Source organism: Grampus griseus (genome assembly GCF_964374135.1).
Source record: "Grampus griseus genome assembly, chromosome: 2".
In the NCBI taxonomy this organism is placed as follows: Eukaryota; Metazoa; Chordata; class Mammalia; order Artiodactyla; family Delphinidae; genus Grampus; species Grampus griseus.
The window spans coordinates 15,309,363-15,324,141 of NC_139018.1; the positions used below are offsets into that span (position 1 = coordinate 15,309,363).

The 14,779-nt window shown below is 40.0% G+C and overlaps 1 protein-coding gene across 2 annotated transcripts in view; it reads left to right on the top strand.

Annotated features, from left to right (window-relative positions):
* The window catches only part of PTPN21 (protein tyrosine phosphatase non-receptor type 21), a 66,872-nt gene that overhangs the window by 24,672 nt on the left and 27,421 nt on the right, over positions 1 to 14,779 (top strand). For both annotated transcript variants that reach the window (XR_014296291.1, XM_082647324.1), the window contains exons 2-9: positions 225 to 394; positions 3,833 to 3,930; positions 5,182 to 5,249; positions 6,048 to 6,118; positions 8,142 to 8,229; positions 8,619 to 8,707; positions 10,448 to 10,535; positions 11,286 to 11,365. Coding sequence is in view for 1 of the 2 variants with exons in the window: in XM_082647324.1 (XP_082503450.1) it covers positions 225 to 394; positions 3,833 to 3,930; positions 5,182 to 5,249; positions 6,048 to 6,118; positions 8,142 to 8,229; positions 8,619 to 8,707; positions 10,448 to 10,535; positions 11,286 to 11,365 (752 nt within the window). In the remaining variant the exon portion in view is untranslated. The remainder of the gene's footprint in view (positions 1 to 224; positions 395 to 3,832; positions 3,931 to 5,181; positions 5,250 to 6,047; positions 6,119 to 8,141; positions 8,230 to 8,618; positions 8,708 to 10,447; positions 10,536 to 11,285; positions 11,366 to 14,779) is intronic.

Genomic DNA, 14,779 nt, shown 5'->3' on the forward strand with positions numbered 1-14,779 from the left:
GTCTGCAAGCGTAACCGACTTTTCGCCTCTATTTCCTGAATGAGTATCTAGATAGAGATAGGTCTTGCCTCCTTTTTTTTTTCTCCCCCCCTTCGGCTTTTGCTGTGGTCCCTTTCTGAGAAGAGAAGCAATAGGAGACGGTCACTTGGTCCCAGGTCATGGATTAGAGCAATTAAATCCTTTTGTACATTTCTGCTTCCTTCAGTGATTCTCCCTCTTTCCAGATCACTTACTTCAGCCTCTGGTACTACAACAAGCAAAACCAGCGCCGGTGGGTAGATTTGGAAAAACCTCTAAAGAAGCAGCTGGATAAATATGCATTGGAACCTACCGTCTATTTTGGAGTGGTGTTTTATGTGCCTTCAGTTTCACAGCTGCAGCAGGAGATTACCAGGTAAGAAATAATGTGCTGTTTGTTTCTAGGAAATCCAGTGAAATTAAAAAGGTGAAATTAAGGTTGGAGTCAGGAGATAAGGCTAAACTTTGCCCTCTTGCCCCTGCATTTTTAGCCTCAGTATTACGTGGAGGTGCTGGTATGTGGTGTGTCACAGTGCTTTACTGCATGTTGCATGAGTTATGGGTTCACGGGTATGAAGGAATGATTCAAAGGAAAAATGATGTTTTTACCCTGGCTGTGAACTCTTCTTGTAGTGATGTCACCTTTAATGTTTTTGTTGAGTTTTTTCTGACCTTTGTAACAATGAAATGAGAGAGGAGATTTAAAAAAAATTGTCACAAAATCTGCGTTTACTCCTCAAGGAAATGTGTAGAAGGGTCCTTCTAATTCTGACACCAGCAGCCATAGTATTCTGTACATAGGTGTGGGGCAAAGGGGAGGTGGGGGAGGTGTTTGAGATCAGAAAAGTTTGGCCAATAAGTGCGCTTAAAAGGGACAAAGGCAGCAAGGGTAGAATGTATTAAGGAGTGGGATAGAGGAACTAAATGTTCTTTTTTTTCTTGGCAATAACAAAAGAAAAAACAAGGGATCAAATTTGGATTCTTTTTTTTAATTGAAGTACAGTTGATTTACAATGTTGTGTTAATTACTGCTGTACAGCAAAGTGATTCAGTTATATATACATATATATATATATGTGTATATATACACATTGTTTTTTTAATATTCTTTTCCGTTATGGTGTATCATAGGATATTGAATATAGTTTTCTGTGCTATACAGTAGGACCTTGTTGTTTATACCAAATATGGATTCTTGAGCCTGCCTTTCACATTCTTCAAAATCCACCATTACCTTATCTTTTTAACCCCATTTAACATTACTTTCGAGCCAAGCTGGACTACTTCTAGTGTGCTGAACATGCTGCATGCCTTTTCACCTTTGTGTCCAAGACCTTTCTTTCATAAATATGTACTGGAATCCTGTTCATCTGATTTTAGTTCAAAAGGCACCTCCTCCATAAAGCTTCTGTGGTCCCTCAGGGTGGAATGAGTCTTGCCTCCTCCAGACTATTCTAGAATTTGCTTGTACTTACGATGGCAGTTGTCACAGCCTTTCACTACAGTTATGTTTGTACGTGTCTTTTCCTTAGATTTTAAACCCATGTTTTCTTTAACTTTGCCTTTCGCATAATATCTAACACAATGCCTTGCAGATAGTAAGAACCTGGTACTGCCCTGTGTTTGTGGAATATTCTTTTTAAGTACTGAGTTCAGAGTTAATTTTTGGAAGAAGGTGGATAACCAAAGAAGCTAGAAACAGGTTGTAGGGATAAGCATGAACTGGCTATAAAACAGATCTGAGACATAAATATTGAAGAGAGAAGTAGAAGCCAGGAGGAATAAACAGTGACTGACCACTTTGGCTCATTTATTTAAACATTTATTGAAGATATAATATGGTATGTGAGAATTATATTGGTTACTGTGGGAGATGAATATATAAATGGATATACTTTACTCTTACTCTGGAGGAGTTGCTCACAATCTGGTAGAACTGACAGTCTATGTAAATGAACAATTATAGTATATTATGATAATACATGCTTTAATTAAAGCACTGGATTCCTAGGGGTGGGATGTGGGGAACATGAACAGGGTGTAAAGAAGTTGACTTTTCACTTGACTTTACAAGGAATTTTCTAGTTAGCGGGAGTAGCTTGTGCAAAGTAGGGGGATAGTAAAAGCAACTGATGTTTTCAGGAAATTTCAGACATTACTTCGAGGGGAGAACGGAGACTTGAAAAAAGGAATGTCCTAGTCATAAAGTCATAGATCAACAGGGGCAGACATTTTTGAATTTTAATGGATGGGAATGATGAAATGTGCATTTTACAAAGCACCCATCATGGAGGGTAGATTATAGGTGACAAGACTATAGGCAGGAGACCAGTTAGGAATGTATATGCCATAATCTAGGCATTAGTCTAGAGGGTGGACCTGCTTTCCAGTGATTTGATTTAAGGAAAGAACCAAGAATATTTAGAGTGGAATATGTGGACAGCATATTCAATAGATAGACTTCTTTAGGTGTTTGAAAGGAGCTGCCTGGGAGAATGTTTCAAGGTTTCTTCTTTGACAAGATCTCAGAGCTACCAGCATTCTATTTGCTGATTGAGGGAAGTCTGTGGGTTCTACTAGCAGGTGGAAGGGGATAAGTGGGATCTAAATCCTTGTTTAAAAGGATGGTGTTCTGGTCAAGCTTTTTGGTAACAAAGAATGGAAACCTCAAAGGTAGCTAAAATAGGATGATGTAAGGACATATGAAATGATTAAAAGGGTGGGCTCTCAGGGGAATTCAAATGTGAACTGTAACTGGGTTGAACCTCACAGATGTCAAACCTGGAAGAGATTCTGGATTCAAGATGGTTCTATAGACCGTATTGGCAGAGAGTTGCTGGATCTTCGTTCAGCACCGTATCCCCAGCATCTAGAACAATGCTTGATGCATAGTAGGCCCTAGTAATTACCTAAGTGAAAAAATAAGAGGAAAGCAGAATAAATCTTCACTATAGAGCTTATGGAAATGGAGAAGTGATACAGATGAAATACCGCTGGCTGGCTGGAAGTAGATGATTGCTGATAATAGTATCAGTTGTTTATTAAGTACCAGCTATGTTCTAGTATTATGCCGAGAGCTTTACATATATTCCTTGATATGTTCAGCCTTGTGAAGGGGTGACAGTGCCCTCATTTTACTAGAGATAACTTAAACCCACAGATTATGACTTGCCCAAGTTCATGCAAAATGCTAAATCAGAGATCTGGAATTTAACCTAGGTCTGCTTGACTAAAGCTTGTGCTGGTAACTAATACCCTATATATTGACAACATAAACAGAAGTAAACCCACATCCCAAGAATATTAAGAAAGCATTTTAGAAACTATTCTTTTTGGTATTTCATCAAAGAATATTTTAATATAAGGCTGGTCTGAAATGTCCGGAACCATTTTTTTTCTGGCTTTACTCTCCAGGGCTAGGAAAGTCTTACATCACCAAGTTACGAGTCAGTTTCTAAAGTAAAAATTGGCCATTGATTCTCTATGTCTCCAACGAAAAAGGACAAAACTTAGAGACTTTTACAGGGTATAAGACAGATGACCAGCTGTCTTCTCGATGGTTGTAGCTTTCAAATAACTACAATTAAGGATAAGTGACTCAATAAATTGATTATATTGTGTGTGTGTGTGTGTGTGTGTGTGTGTGTGTGGGTATAGATATGGTCAAGGATGTTCCTGTCGTTCTTTGAAATCGTCTGAGCTTAAGGTTTTGGCTAGTTTATGCTCCTCTACCAAATTATGATAAAATGCATTGTGTCTCAAGTGGAGGTAATACTGATATTGACTTTTAAAAATTGACCTTTTTTTTTAATAGGTATCAGTATTATCTGCAGCTGAAGAAGGATATCTTGGAAGGAAACATTCCTTGTACATTAGAACAAGCAATTCAGCTAGCAGGCTTGGCTGTTCAAGGTAAATAATGGCACTTGATCATATAATAAATCTATCAGATTAAAATGTATGTTAAACAGAAACAGCAAGGGATTCTTAAAGTAACTGACTTTATAGAAAATAACTACTATAAAGTAGTTTTTTATATTAGTGGAATATTCTGTTATCTAAGGGGCTTCCTTGTGGGGAAAAAAATGAGTTTGGATTACTTCAGTGAAATACGAGACTTCTGGAAGGTTAAGCATGTTACGTCAACAGAGCGCACAGACCAAAAATAGAGAGGAAATACACACATATGGACACACATGTATAGCATTTAATAAGCTGTGTATTCCTTTAGTTCAGGAACTTGATCTGCTGCTAGCTAATATTTTCAGAAGAAAGATCAATGTGGTTGATGAGGTTACGTTCGCTTATACTCTAAGTGTACGTCATTTGTTTGGTTTCTCAGTTGTCCTAGGTTATAGAACATCGTCAATCATAATAGATAGTTCTGCATTTCACAAGTATTTTTGAATTAACTGTCATTTTTCACATGTCTAATCTATATGTATTTACATGTATGTAATATACTTTGGAAAGACTTCTGATGGGGCATTATTTCAAATGATAACTGGCATTTACTCTTGGGAATTGAAATTTAATCAGAAGAATCATTAATAAAGTTCCATCAGATATTAGCAGGCATGGAGACATATGTCATTTCTAGACAAATAAATGCCTGATACACATGGAGCCACATTCCTGTTCAAGGTACTTTGAAGCTTCCTAAGTGTCGTCTTTGGCTTTAAGAGTTAGTTTTTCCCAAGCTTTTTGCTGAACTATCAATGTTTTGAACAATTAAAAGTTTCTAAACAAATACATCTTGCTGTAACATATTCAGATGATCTAGTTCCTTTCCCTAGAGATAATCACTACCATGAATGGTTTGGTTTCTTCCTGACATTTTTCTGTGCATAAGTAAGCATACAGGATTACAAAGTAGGTTTTGTTTGTTTTTTAATGACAAAAAAAGAGATGGTTTATATATAGTCTGTAACTTGGCTTTTTTCACTTTATTAAAAGGCATTTTTTCCAAGTCAAGACACATGAATCTACCTAATTAATGTTTTTAAAAAGGTATTTTTAAAGTATACACTTTATAAGCTATAAGGCAAATTTGACTTCTAAATCATAAGCACACCATCTTTATACTGCATATTGAATTTAGTTCTGCATGTTTTGCTTCCAGTTAAGCATAACTGACATGTGAATATTTGTCATTTTATATAGCTGATTTTGGTGACTTTGATCAGTATGAATCCCAGGACTTTCTTCAGAAATTTGCCTTGCTTCCTGTGGTAAGAATTCTTTTGACATTGGGCCTTTTTAAAAACAATTTATTTCCATACCCTTAATATTCCCTGAAATGAAGTCCATATAGTAGACTTACTAGGCGGGAATAGAGTTTAAAAAATCAATTTCCTCTTATAAACAGCTCAAGTGTAAATGCTTTGCCTGTTGTCTTCTGGTCCTTGTAAACCCACAGAAACAGAAGGGTCTGTGGTCATTGGACTGCAGCCAGAGAAATTCATTTTGTGTTTGGCTGTGAGTCTAAAGAGAGGGACAGATTTCCAACTTCTGTGGAACCACATAGAGGTTTTGCTTTTAACTGAAGGCTCAAAACCTGACAGAGTTATGTTGAAATGGATTTGGTTTCTCATCAGCAAATTAAAGAGTAGATGACAAAAAGATATACTGCCTTCTACAGTTTAAAGTCACTACTGATGGAACTGACAGGGAAACTGTGTGTCGGAACAACTACGGGAGGTGGTACGCTCTTCCGAGTGTCTACACAACCAGCCAGGGAATGCACAAGGTGTTATGTGCTGGGCTTGGAACTGGCTGATGATGTTACCAAACTGAAATAACTCATCTGAAACTTTCTCTGGGATGAATTGAGAAGGCAGGGCAAGTGTTTTGGCTCCTGAGCAGAAGCCACGTAATTCCTTAGAAAGATCATGATTATGTCCTTAAGCAAAGCTCGCACACATTAACACTAGCCCTAGTTTTGCCTGCTGGTGGCAAGAGTCAGTAACGTTCCTTCTAAGAAATTTGGTTGATTTGTTTACATACTTACTGCAGTATGTTTTTTCCAGGAGTGGTTACAAGATGAAAAAGTATTGGAAGAAGCAACCCAAAAAGTGGCCTTACTGCATCAGAAATACAGGTAACGCTGAGAAGTGGAAATAGGTTAGAGCTAATGCCTGTTTGAATTTGAACCATGCATCGACACCATTAAATTTGGAACTTTACTACTGCTGCTGCTACTACTGCTAGTTACCAGGAGCCAACCTTTGCAGAGCTCTCACAGCGTGCCAAGTGTTCTTATGAGCACTTACCCGTATTAACTCATTTATTATTCATTTTTTATCATTGATGAAACTGAGGAGGTGGAAAGCTGCAGTCACTGAAGGATGACAGTTCTTCATCCCATGTCTTAAAGGTTTTGGTGGTGACTCGGTCCTGTGTAGGTTAATGCAAGATTAGGGAGACGTGTTTTCTTTTGTGATGTGGCAGATGTGATGTTTTCTTTTGTGTCCGCCCCCTTAGTCCCCCACCTTACACCTTTGGAAGCTGTGTTTCTGTCCTCTGGGGGAGCTCTGCTGAGAGCTGTGGTTCTTATTGCCCTGACCCCTGCTTCTGGGCAGAAAGTGACTTTCTTTGAGAGTGAATCTGTATGTGTTGTCCAAAAACCCTGTCCTAGAGAATGCTAGGTTTTATTCTAAACCAAATACCACGCAGTTCCAAGTACTTTATATATCATTAAATTCTTATAACCATTCTTTAAGGTAAATGTTACTATCTCCTTACAGATTGGGAAAATCAAGCTCACAAAGACTAAATAACTTGCCCAAAGTTACATGTGGTAGAGGTGGGATCTGAACCCAGGTCTGTCTAAGTATAACCTATTATTCATCCCCTCCCATTAAAAATAACCTTTTGCCTTTAATCTGTCCCCACTCAAATCCATACAGTCACTCACAAAAGATTAATCTTCCTAAAATATCACTTTTGACTTGTCTCCCCTCTTCTCCTCAAATGTTCATGAATCTCTTCTTGCTTTCCCCCAGCCTAAGTTCATTACCCCTGGGATTAAAGGCTTCCCACAAGTTGGTTAAATCCTGCCATTCCAGCTTTACCTTCTGCTGTCCAAATGAACCTTTTTTTTTTCAGCATAATTAACCCCTCAGGCACACATCACTCTATCTTTTGTTATTTTCACTCATTCATTTGTGCATCTCCTGAAAAGATAGTTTAGTGCTGTTATTCCGTATGAGGCAGAGTGCTCAATGCTGTGGCACAAAGATAAATAGAACGATGATCTGCCATCAAAGAATGTATTCCCTGCTTTGGCATCTTAAGGGATAGGCAGGACAGCCCATGGTAATAGTAATAGTGATACTGCTAATGGGTACGGGGGAGAGGTGTGCACAGAATATGGTGGTTCTACCCAGAGCAAGGGCATTTGACTTAGACTCAGGGCAGTCACAGAAGGTGACAAAGAAGGAGTGACATGTAGGCTGAGTCTTGAAGGGTATTAGGGACTGACCAGGTACACAAGTGGGTGACAGGTATACCAGGAAGCGGGATTAGCATGTACAAAGGCCCGGAGGCATGAGGGAATGTGGTATATTCAAAGAAATGCTGCATTTGGGATGGTCGCAGTGTGGGGTGCCTTGTGGCTGTGGGAGAGCAGCAGAAGATGAGGCTGGAGAGGCACATGTCCATGCAGTTGAGTGCCTTCCTACCTACACACCCATTCTTGTAATTCTGTCACCGGAGCTAAGAAGGATTTCCATCTTCTAACCCTTACTTGCAGCACTTACCGTTTGCAATTTAGCACACAGGGCTTAGTATTGCCTGATACTTTGGTGGTTTAGAAAGAATTCTAGCTTTCACTGAAGATTATTTTAGGTGGTGGTTTTATTTCCTGCCTTTCCCCTTACCTGCCTAAAGTACAAGGGGTAGGATCTTACATAACTAACCCTCAGCATTCAGCACAGTGCTTTTGCATGCAGTTGGTTTTCAGTAAATACTGATGCATTGATATAACTAATCACAGATGCTTAGAAACTTGAAATGTTTCTACTGTTTTATGACAAATTGATATGTAGTTTTTTTACAAAAGCTTTTCGTAAAACATTTTTTTAGTTTTGTGAACAATCTGACTAACTTCTTGTGGGTTGCAGAGGGCTGACAGCTCCTGATGCTGAAATGCTATACATGCAGGAGATAGAGAGAATGGACGGCTATGGAGAAGAGAGCTACCCTGCCAAGGTAAGCGTGGCACGAAGACTGGGCTTGCCAAAGGCATCTTAGTAGTTCTGCCAGAAGAGCGGGGAAGCCTAGGGTTGCCCTGCTGTGCAAAGGCCAAAGAAACGTAAAAGCTGAGGTCCTTGTGACCAAAATTTTGTAGTAAAACACATTCCTGTTTTGTGCTTTGTTCTTGGAAGTGCTCTTGAAATAGAGTTCCTTAAGGAGCCCAACTCTGTTTTCATATGTATTTACAAGATGGTAGGTACATTTATACCTTGCAGACTTTTTGCCTTCAGCATAGGTCTTCTGAACATTTCCTATCTGGGACACAAGCGTAGGGAAGTAGGTGTGGTCATTGTGGTTCTTATGCATCTGCTGCCCGAGTTTCCTTTTCCGCTTTCTCCTCTTAGGATAGCCAAGGCAGCGACATATCCATCGGAGCGTGTCTCGAAGGTATCTTTGTGAAACATAAGAATGGAAGGCCTCCTGTGATATTTAGGTATTTTTCTTACATCTTTCTGTGCACTTTCTGTGGCTCCTGTTGGTGATATTTTTTAGTACCTGTGCTAGTTATATCACTCACAAGTAAATCTCTCCCAAGGCCTCACTAGAACATGGAAATATGCCCTCCCTAGAATAAAACAGCATCTGACTGCGATGGTTCTTTTTATAAGATACTTTCTTCAAACCAAATTGTAGAAAATAGTGCTTGTAACGATGGCCTGCTTATGAAATGCTTAAGAATGTGTGACCCTTTTCTTACCATATGAAGGTCCTTCTTTGTCTTGGTGTGAATTTTTCATTTGAGCTCTGGTTTCCAGGGCTATTTCTTGTGGAAACTCTAGGCCTTTCTCTGATTCTAGTTTGTACCAAAATTCCTAAAATACCAACATCTAAAGAAATTTCAATTACTTCTTATAATGTTGATTTTTCTTTTCTTGATTATAAAAAAGTGATACTATCCATTTGTGGAAATCTTGGAATGTATCTAGTAAGAAGGACAGAAAGGATATATAGCAATGTGCTAACAGTGGCTGGCTCTGAACAATGAGATTTCAGGTGATTTAAATTTCCTTTTCAGTATCCTTTGACCCTTCATTTCCTTTGCTTTACTGTCTTTTGGGCCCTGAATCCTCCATGGTGATTAGGACCACAGAGCGTGTACCCGGCTTGGGGCGTAGATCCCCACTCCCAGGCTGTACTGCACTGGGTCAGGTGGCTCCCATTTGGCGATTGCTCTCATGTCCCCAAGCTGCTCATCGTCTTCCAGACATGCTGAGCTGCAGGGTAGGGGGTAGAAATGGATCTGGCCTGCACCGGAAGGGCAGGGCCCTGACATTGGGAGACATCCCACTGGCTTCCTTTATCTCACTGGATAGGAAATTCTAAAATTGCCTTCTTTAATATGATGCTAATAATCTTTAGGTTTAACGGTTAAGCACCAAATTACTACAAATGAATTTTATTTTAAATTTAAATAAATCTAATATAATGGAGAAGGATAAAGAGGCATAGATTTTGTTCTTCCAGACCTATTTTTACCTTGTATAAAATTATACAGTTACGTAATAAAATGGAATATTAATATATAAAATCTGAACATGGTAAAATAGAGTTAGAAAGTTCCAAATTGGAGTTTGAATCCTGGTGAACACACCCAGAATAGTTCACTCTTTGGATTGGAACTTTATCTTCACCCTGCACCACCAGCTTTTCAGAGCAGCTCTCCTCTAGTTTTGTGCCTTATTTTGCCCTGTATACCTGCAGAACTTAACAGTATTTGTCTGCTTCTGTGTTCTCTATCAGCCCTACCCTCCATCTGTGCCCCTTTGAGGGAAGCACTGTCCCTTACTGATCTTAGTATCCTAGGACCTAACACAATTTCTGGTGTTATCATAGTGGGTATCCTTTAAAATGTTTGTTGAATGAGTGAAGGAGGCATTGGCAACCAGCTGAGAGTGGGATATTTGATCAAATTAGTGCAGCCAATGAGGATAAATAGATTTTACATTTTTAAATACTCTGCCTTCATTTTAGTATACATGCTTTTACTTCTTGCCACTAGCTGTTGTCACTTCAATTAGAAAATGCACGCGAGCTGATTAAAACCACTGTTTTCTTTCTAAAATGATAAACAGATAGTAGCTTATATATTAAGCTCAAAAAGGAAAAACTCATATATTCTCTTAGTAAAAAACCTGAGCACTCACATTGCCATTTGCTGTTTGTTGTTCTTTAGGTGGCATGATATTGCTAACATGTCCCACAATAAGTCCTTTTTTGCATTAGAGCTGTCAAATAAAGAGGAGACCATCCAGTTTCAGACTGTGAGTAAACATTAGGAATCTGTATGTAATGTTTTTCCTAAAATTAACACTTCTGTGTGTATGTGCGTTTGGCGGGGGGTAGGATTAAAATTATATAGTATTTCATAGTTTTATAAAACATAAAATTTTATAATACTTTATAACATTTTGTATAGTAGTACTTAGCAAAAATTAGTTGCTCAGTAAATACTGTTGAATGAATGAATGAGTCTTTGGATAAATACTATCTGATTATGATCTCTAAATTAAATTTAAGGGACTATTAAGTATAGGAGAGAGTAAACACTGGTATCTTAACTTCCACTGATAAGGGAACAGCTCTTTAGAAATACCATTTCACAGTTACTTTTACTCTCTTGACAAAAGCAATAAGTCACTGAGTCATTTTGTTTAAAAATGTCTTTGAGTATCTAGTCGTCAGTAATAAAAACGTTTTATTTAAAAATGTCTTCGAGTATCTAGTTGTCAGTAGTAGAAGTGGACATTTTCATAATTTTAAAATTTCTAAGTCATTTTGAAACTGTTTAATGTAAGAATCACACCGTTGAGCAGCTTTTTGTTTGTCTTCATAATCTGAGTCCTAATTACAACATTCATATGAGGGGTGCAATTTTAGAAAATGAGAGAATCCCAATGTGTGGAAAGTGACTTTGAAATAATATGTCACCCAGTTCTGTCTTGTTCTCAGATAAGCTCTGTATCAGGTTGTAGATGTGCTTTTGTTTACTTTGTGCATATTTTGTTTGCTAGGAAGACATGGAAACAGCAAAATATGTGTGGAGACTCTGTGTTGCGCGACACAAGTTTTACAGATTGAATCAGTGCAGCCTGTAAGTATACCCTGCTCACAGAAACTGGGGGAGGTGATAAGCTTAGAAGTTTTCATCTCGAACTATAGTATATCGTCTAGAAAGGCAAATTTAAAAAAGGAAAAGATAACATTTTTATAATAATCTCTTTACTTTTGGATGTCAAAATTTTATTTCTCAGTTTTAGCTTTGGACCAACCTCTAATAACTACAGATATGCCTGTAAGATTTCTTTCAGCTAGTAACTAGAATTATTCTAATTCATGAAAGCTAAAATGGAATTTTTTTTTTAAATCAACATTTTGAGTAAAAAAAGGTTATTCAGCTTTTCAAGCCTTTTGAAGAATTTATACCCCTTGTTCCTAAATGTACGTTTTCCTTAGCCCACATGGGTTTCCCCCTTCTGCTGGATCATTCCCATCAGGAAACAAACATGCTGTAATATTTTACCTCTTAAAATTTTTCCTTCGTTCCACATGCCCTCTAGCCACGGTGCCGTATCTCTCTTCTCTTCTACAGCTGATTTCTTCAAAAGAGTTGTATAATCTTGCTCTCTCGCCTTCCTTCCACCCCATTTCCCCTAAGCTGCCACGGCACTGATGCCGCTTGTCAGAGTGACAGTGACTTTCACCCAGTGGTCATTTCAGGAGTTCTTTCACTTGACTCCTGGGCAGCACCGAAGCTCTGCTCATCCCTTCCCCCCTGCACCCTGCTCTTCCTTGGCTGCCAGGACCCCACGCTCTCCTGCTTTTTCTCTTTCTAAGCCTATTTCTTCTCAGTCGGCTTTGCTGGTTTAATCCTCGGACCTCTTCTCATCTACACTTGTTCTCTAGGGGATTTGGCTTGACCCAGGCTTCAAAGCAGCATTGATATACTAAAGTGCACCCGACTTCATTTCTAGTCCTGTCTTCCCCCTGAGCACTTGACTTGCACACCCTACTGACATCTCTACTTGGATGCCTAACAGGCTTCTCCAATTTGATATGCCTAAAACCAAACTCTTGACGTGCTCCTCTTCCTGCCCCAGAGTCTGCTTCTTCCTACTGTCCCCCATTTCGACAGATGGCGGCACACCATAGTCACTCAGGCCCCAAACCTAGAAGTCCTACTTAATTCCTGTTGCCCTTTCATCCCACATCCAATTCGTCAGTACGCTCTGCAAATTCTGCCTTCAAAACATATCTAAATCTGACCATTTGTACAACTCTTTCAGCTGATGACTTAGTGCTGGCTGCCATAGTTCTCATCTGGAATACTGCTGAAGCCGCCGTTTGTTTTTTTTTTTTTTTTTTGGCTGCATTGGGTCTTTGTTGCTGCACACGGGCTTTCTCTAGTTGGCGGAGAGCGGGGGCTACTCTTCGTTGTGGTGCATGGCTTCTTATTGTGGTGGCTTCTCTTGTTGCAGAGCACGGGCTCTAGGCACGCAGCCTTCAGTAGTTATGGCATGCGAGCTCAGCAGTTGTGGCTCACGAGCTTAGTTGCTCCGCAGCGTGTGGGATCTTCCCGGACCAGGGCTCGAACCCGTGTCCCCTGCATTGGCAGGTGGATTCTTAATCACTGCACCACCAGGGAAGTCCAGTAACTTTAATTTTTATGGTCATTTCTTTTAAGGCTCTTAATCCAGACTGTGCTTAGTCACATTTAAAGTGATAATGATTCTGAAGTATTGATAGACTCGTTCTCATGGTCCAGATGGGTATTTAACGAAACCGCAGCAGGCCTGGAACTGGGCAGTGAATTCTGGACATCAGGTTCAGGCTGGGGTGACCAGTGGCTCAGGAGATGGACTCTGCTTGCGTAGAAAGGAGGCCTTTGCTCCTGAGTGTCCCCTTCCCCGCTCCTCAGTCCCGATACATTGTCTAATGGTGTTTGGGGTGGCCTCATGTGAGTCCTCAAACCTTGACCTAGATGACTCTATTTTAGAATTTATAGAATGGCGTGCTCCATCTTCAGTCTTGCTCTCTCTCTCCACTTTCAAAGTACATTAGGTAACAATCATCTTTTTTATGTCACTCAAGCCTTAAAAATGTTAGATAACAATCTCTTTGCTTTTTAATTTATAAAATGGGGATAATGGGGCTTTTACTTAACATTTCTTTAGGGTTGGAATAGGAATTAAATGAGGTAATGTCAATCTCTTAGGTGAAATGACTTCTCTCGCCCTCTTCCCACCCGAAGCCCCAGAACTGGTCATGCTATAATCGACCTCCTGAATTTATATGAGAAGAGCCTGGAAGGGAAGAGGACTCTTGAGAGGGGTCTTGGTATGGGAGGCTTTTCTCTCTCCTCTCTGGGGGGAGCGGGGGAAGGGGAGGTTGGTATCCCCCAACCTGCAAAGCCAAGTGGTAGACGTTTCCACAGACTTTCTCTAGAGGGGGAAGTTGGATTTCTGTCACCAGTGGGCTGCTTGCTGAGCCTTGTCAGAGGGTTGGTCTGTGTTCCCTGCAGTTTACGTGTAAACTGAATATGGGTGAATACGGCAGCTGGTCTCTGTTCTGGAGACTTCTGTGATCAGGAGATTGACTGGGGTAGGCCCTCCTGGAAGGGGATGGGGTTGCCCCACTTCTTCGAGGCCTACTGCAGGGCTTGAAGAGACTGCGAGAGGCTGGGCAGAAGAGAGTGACCCCTATCCTGTTAAAGGAAGGTCATTAGATCAACATTTCCTAGGTATTTCTACCATCCAACATATTTTTTGTTCATCCAAAGCGCACTCCTCTGCACTAGCTAGAAATATATAAGAAAGGAAGCTCACAAAGCGAAAGTCGGATGACTCTTAGCAATTCACAGCCTTTACAGCTCAACTGGAAATGCTTAGCCATGAGCATCAACTTCAGTCCTCACTCGCTATTTCATTCATTTATTCAGCAAACGTTTGGCACCTTCCTTGTGTGCCAGGCACCAGTGGTACCATGGTGTGTCGTCTGCCTCCATGGAGCCTACGAATCTGTTGAGGTTGGGAGGGGGTGAGACAGATAGTCAGCTGTTAGGGGCCTGTGCTCAGGAGTCCGACAGACCTGCCTGGTTCAAGTGCCAGTTCTGCTTATTTGCCACATGGCCAGGAGCAGTTTCCTTAATCTAAGGATCAGTTTCCTCATCTGTAAAATCAGGATAACTGGCCTCGTTTATGGGGTTGGTGTTAGGATCCCATGAGGTAATCAGGTATAGCCTTCAGCACTGTTTTCAGTAAGTAATACCATTTGTTTTACTTGGGCTAGCAGCCGTTTCTTATTTTGTCATCTCCAGTACACGCATTCCAGTGGTTTTCTTTTTTTTTTTTTTCTAAGTTTTTCAGCTGCCTCAGTGTTAGCAGCACCCATCAGCATAGTAACTGCCCCAAAACACAACCAACAGTTACACCATTTTCTCCTGCGTACTAAGTTTAGGATAGCTGATCTCAGAGCAAACTGCCTTTATAAGAATGTTGGCAGGAAGAAG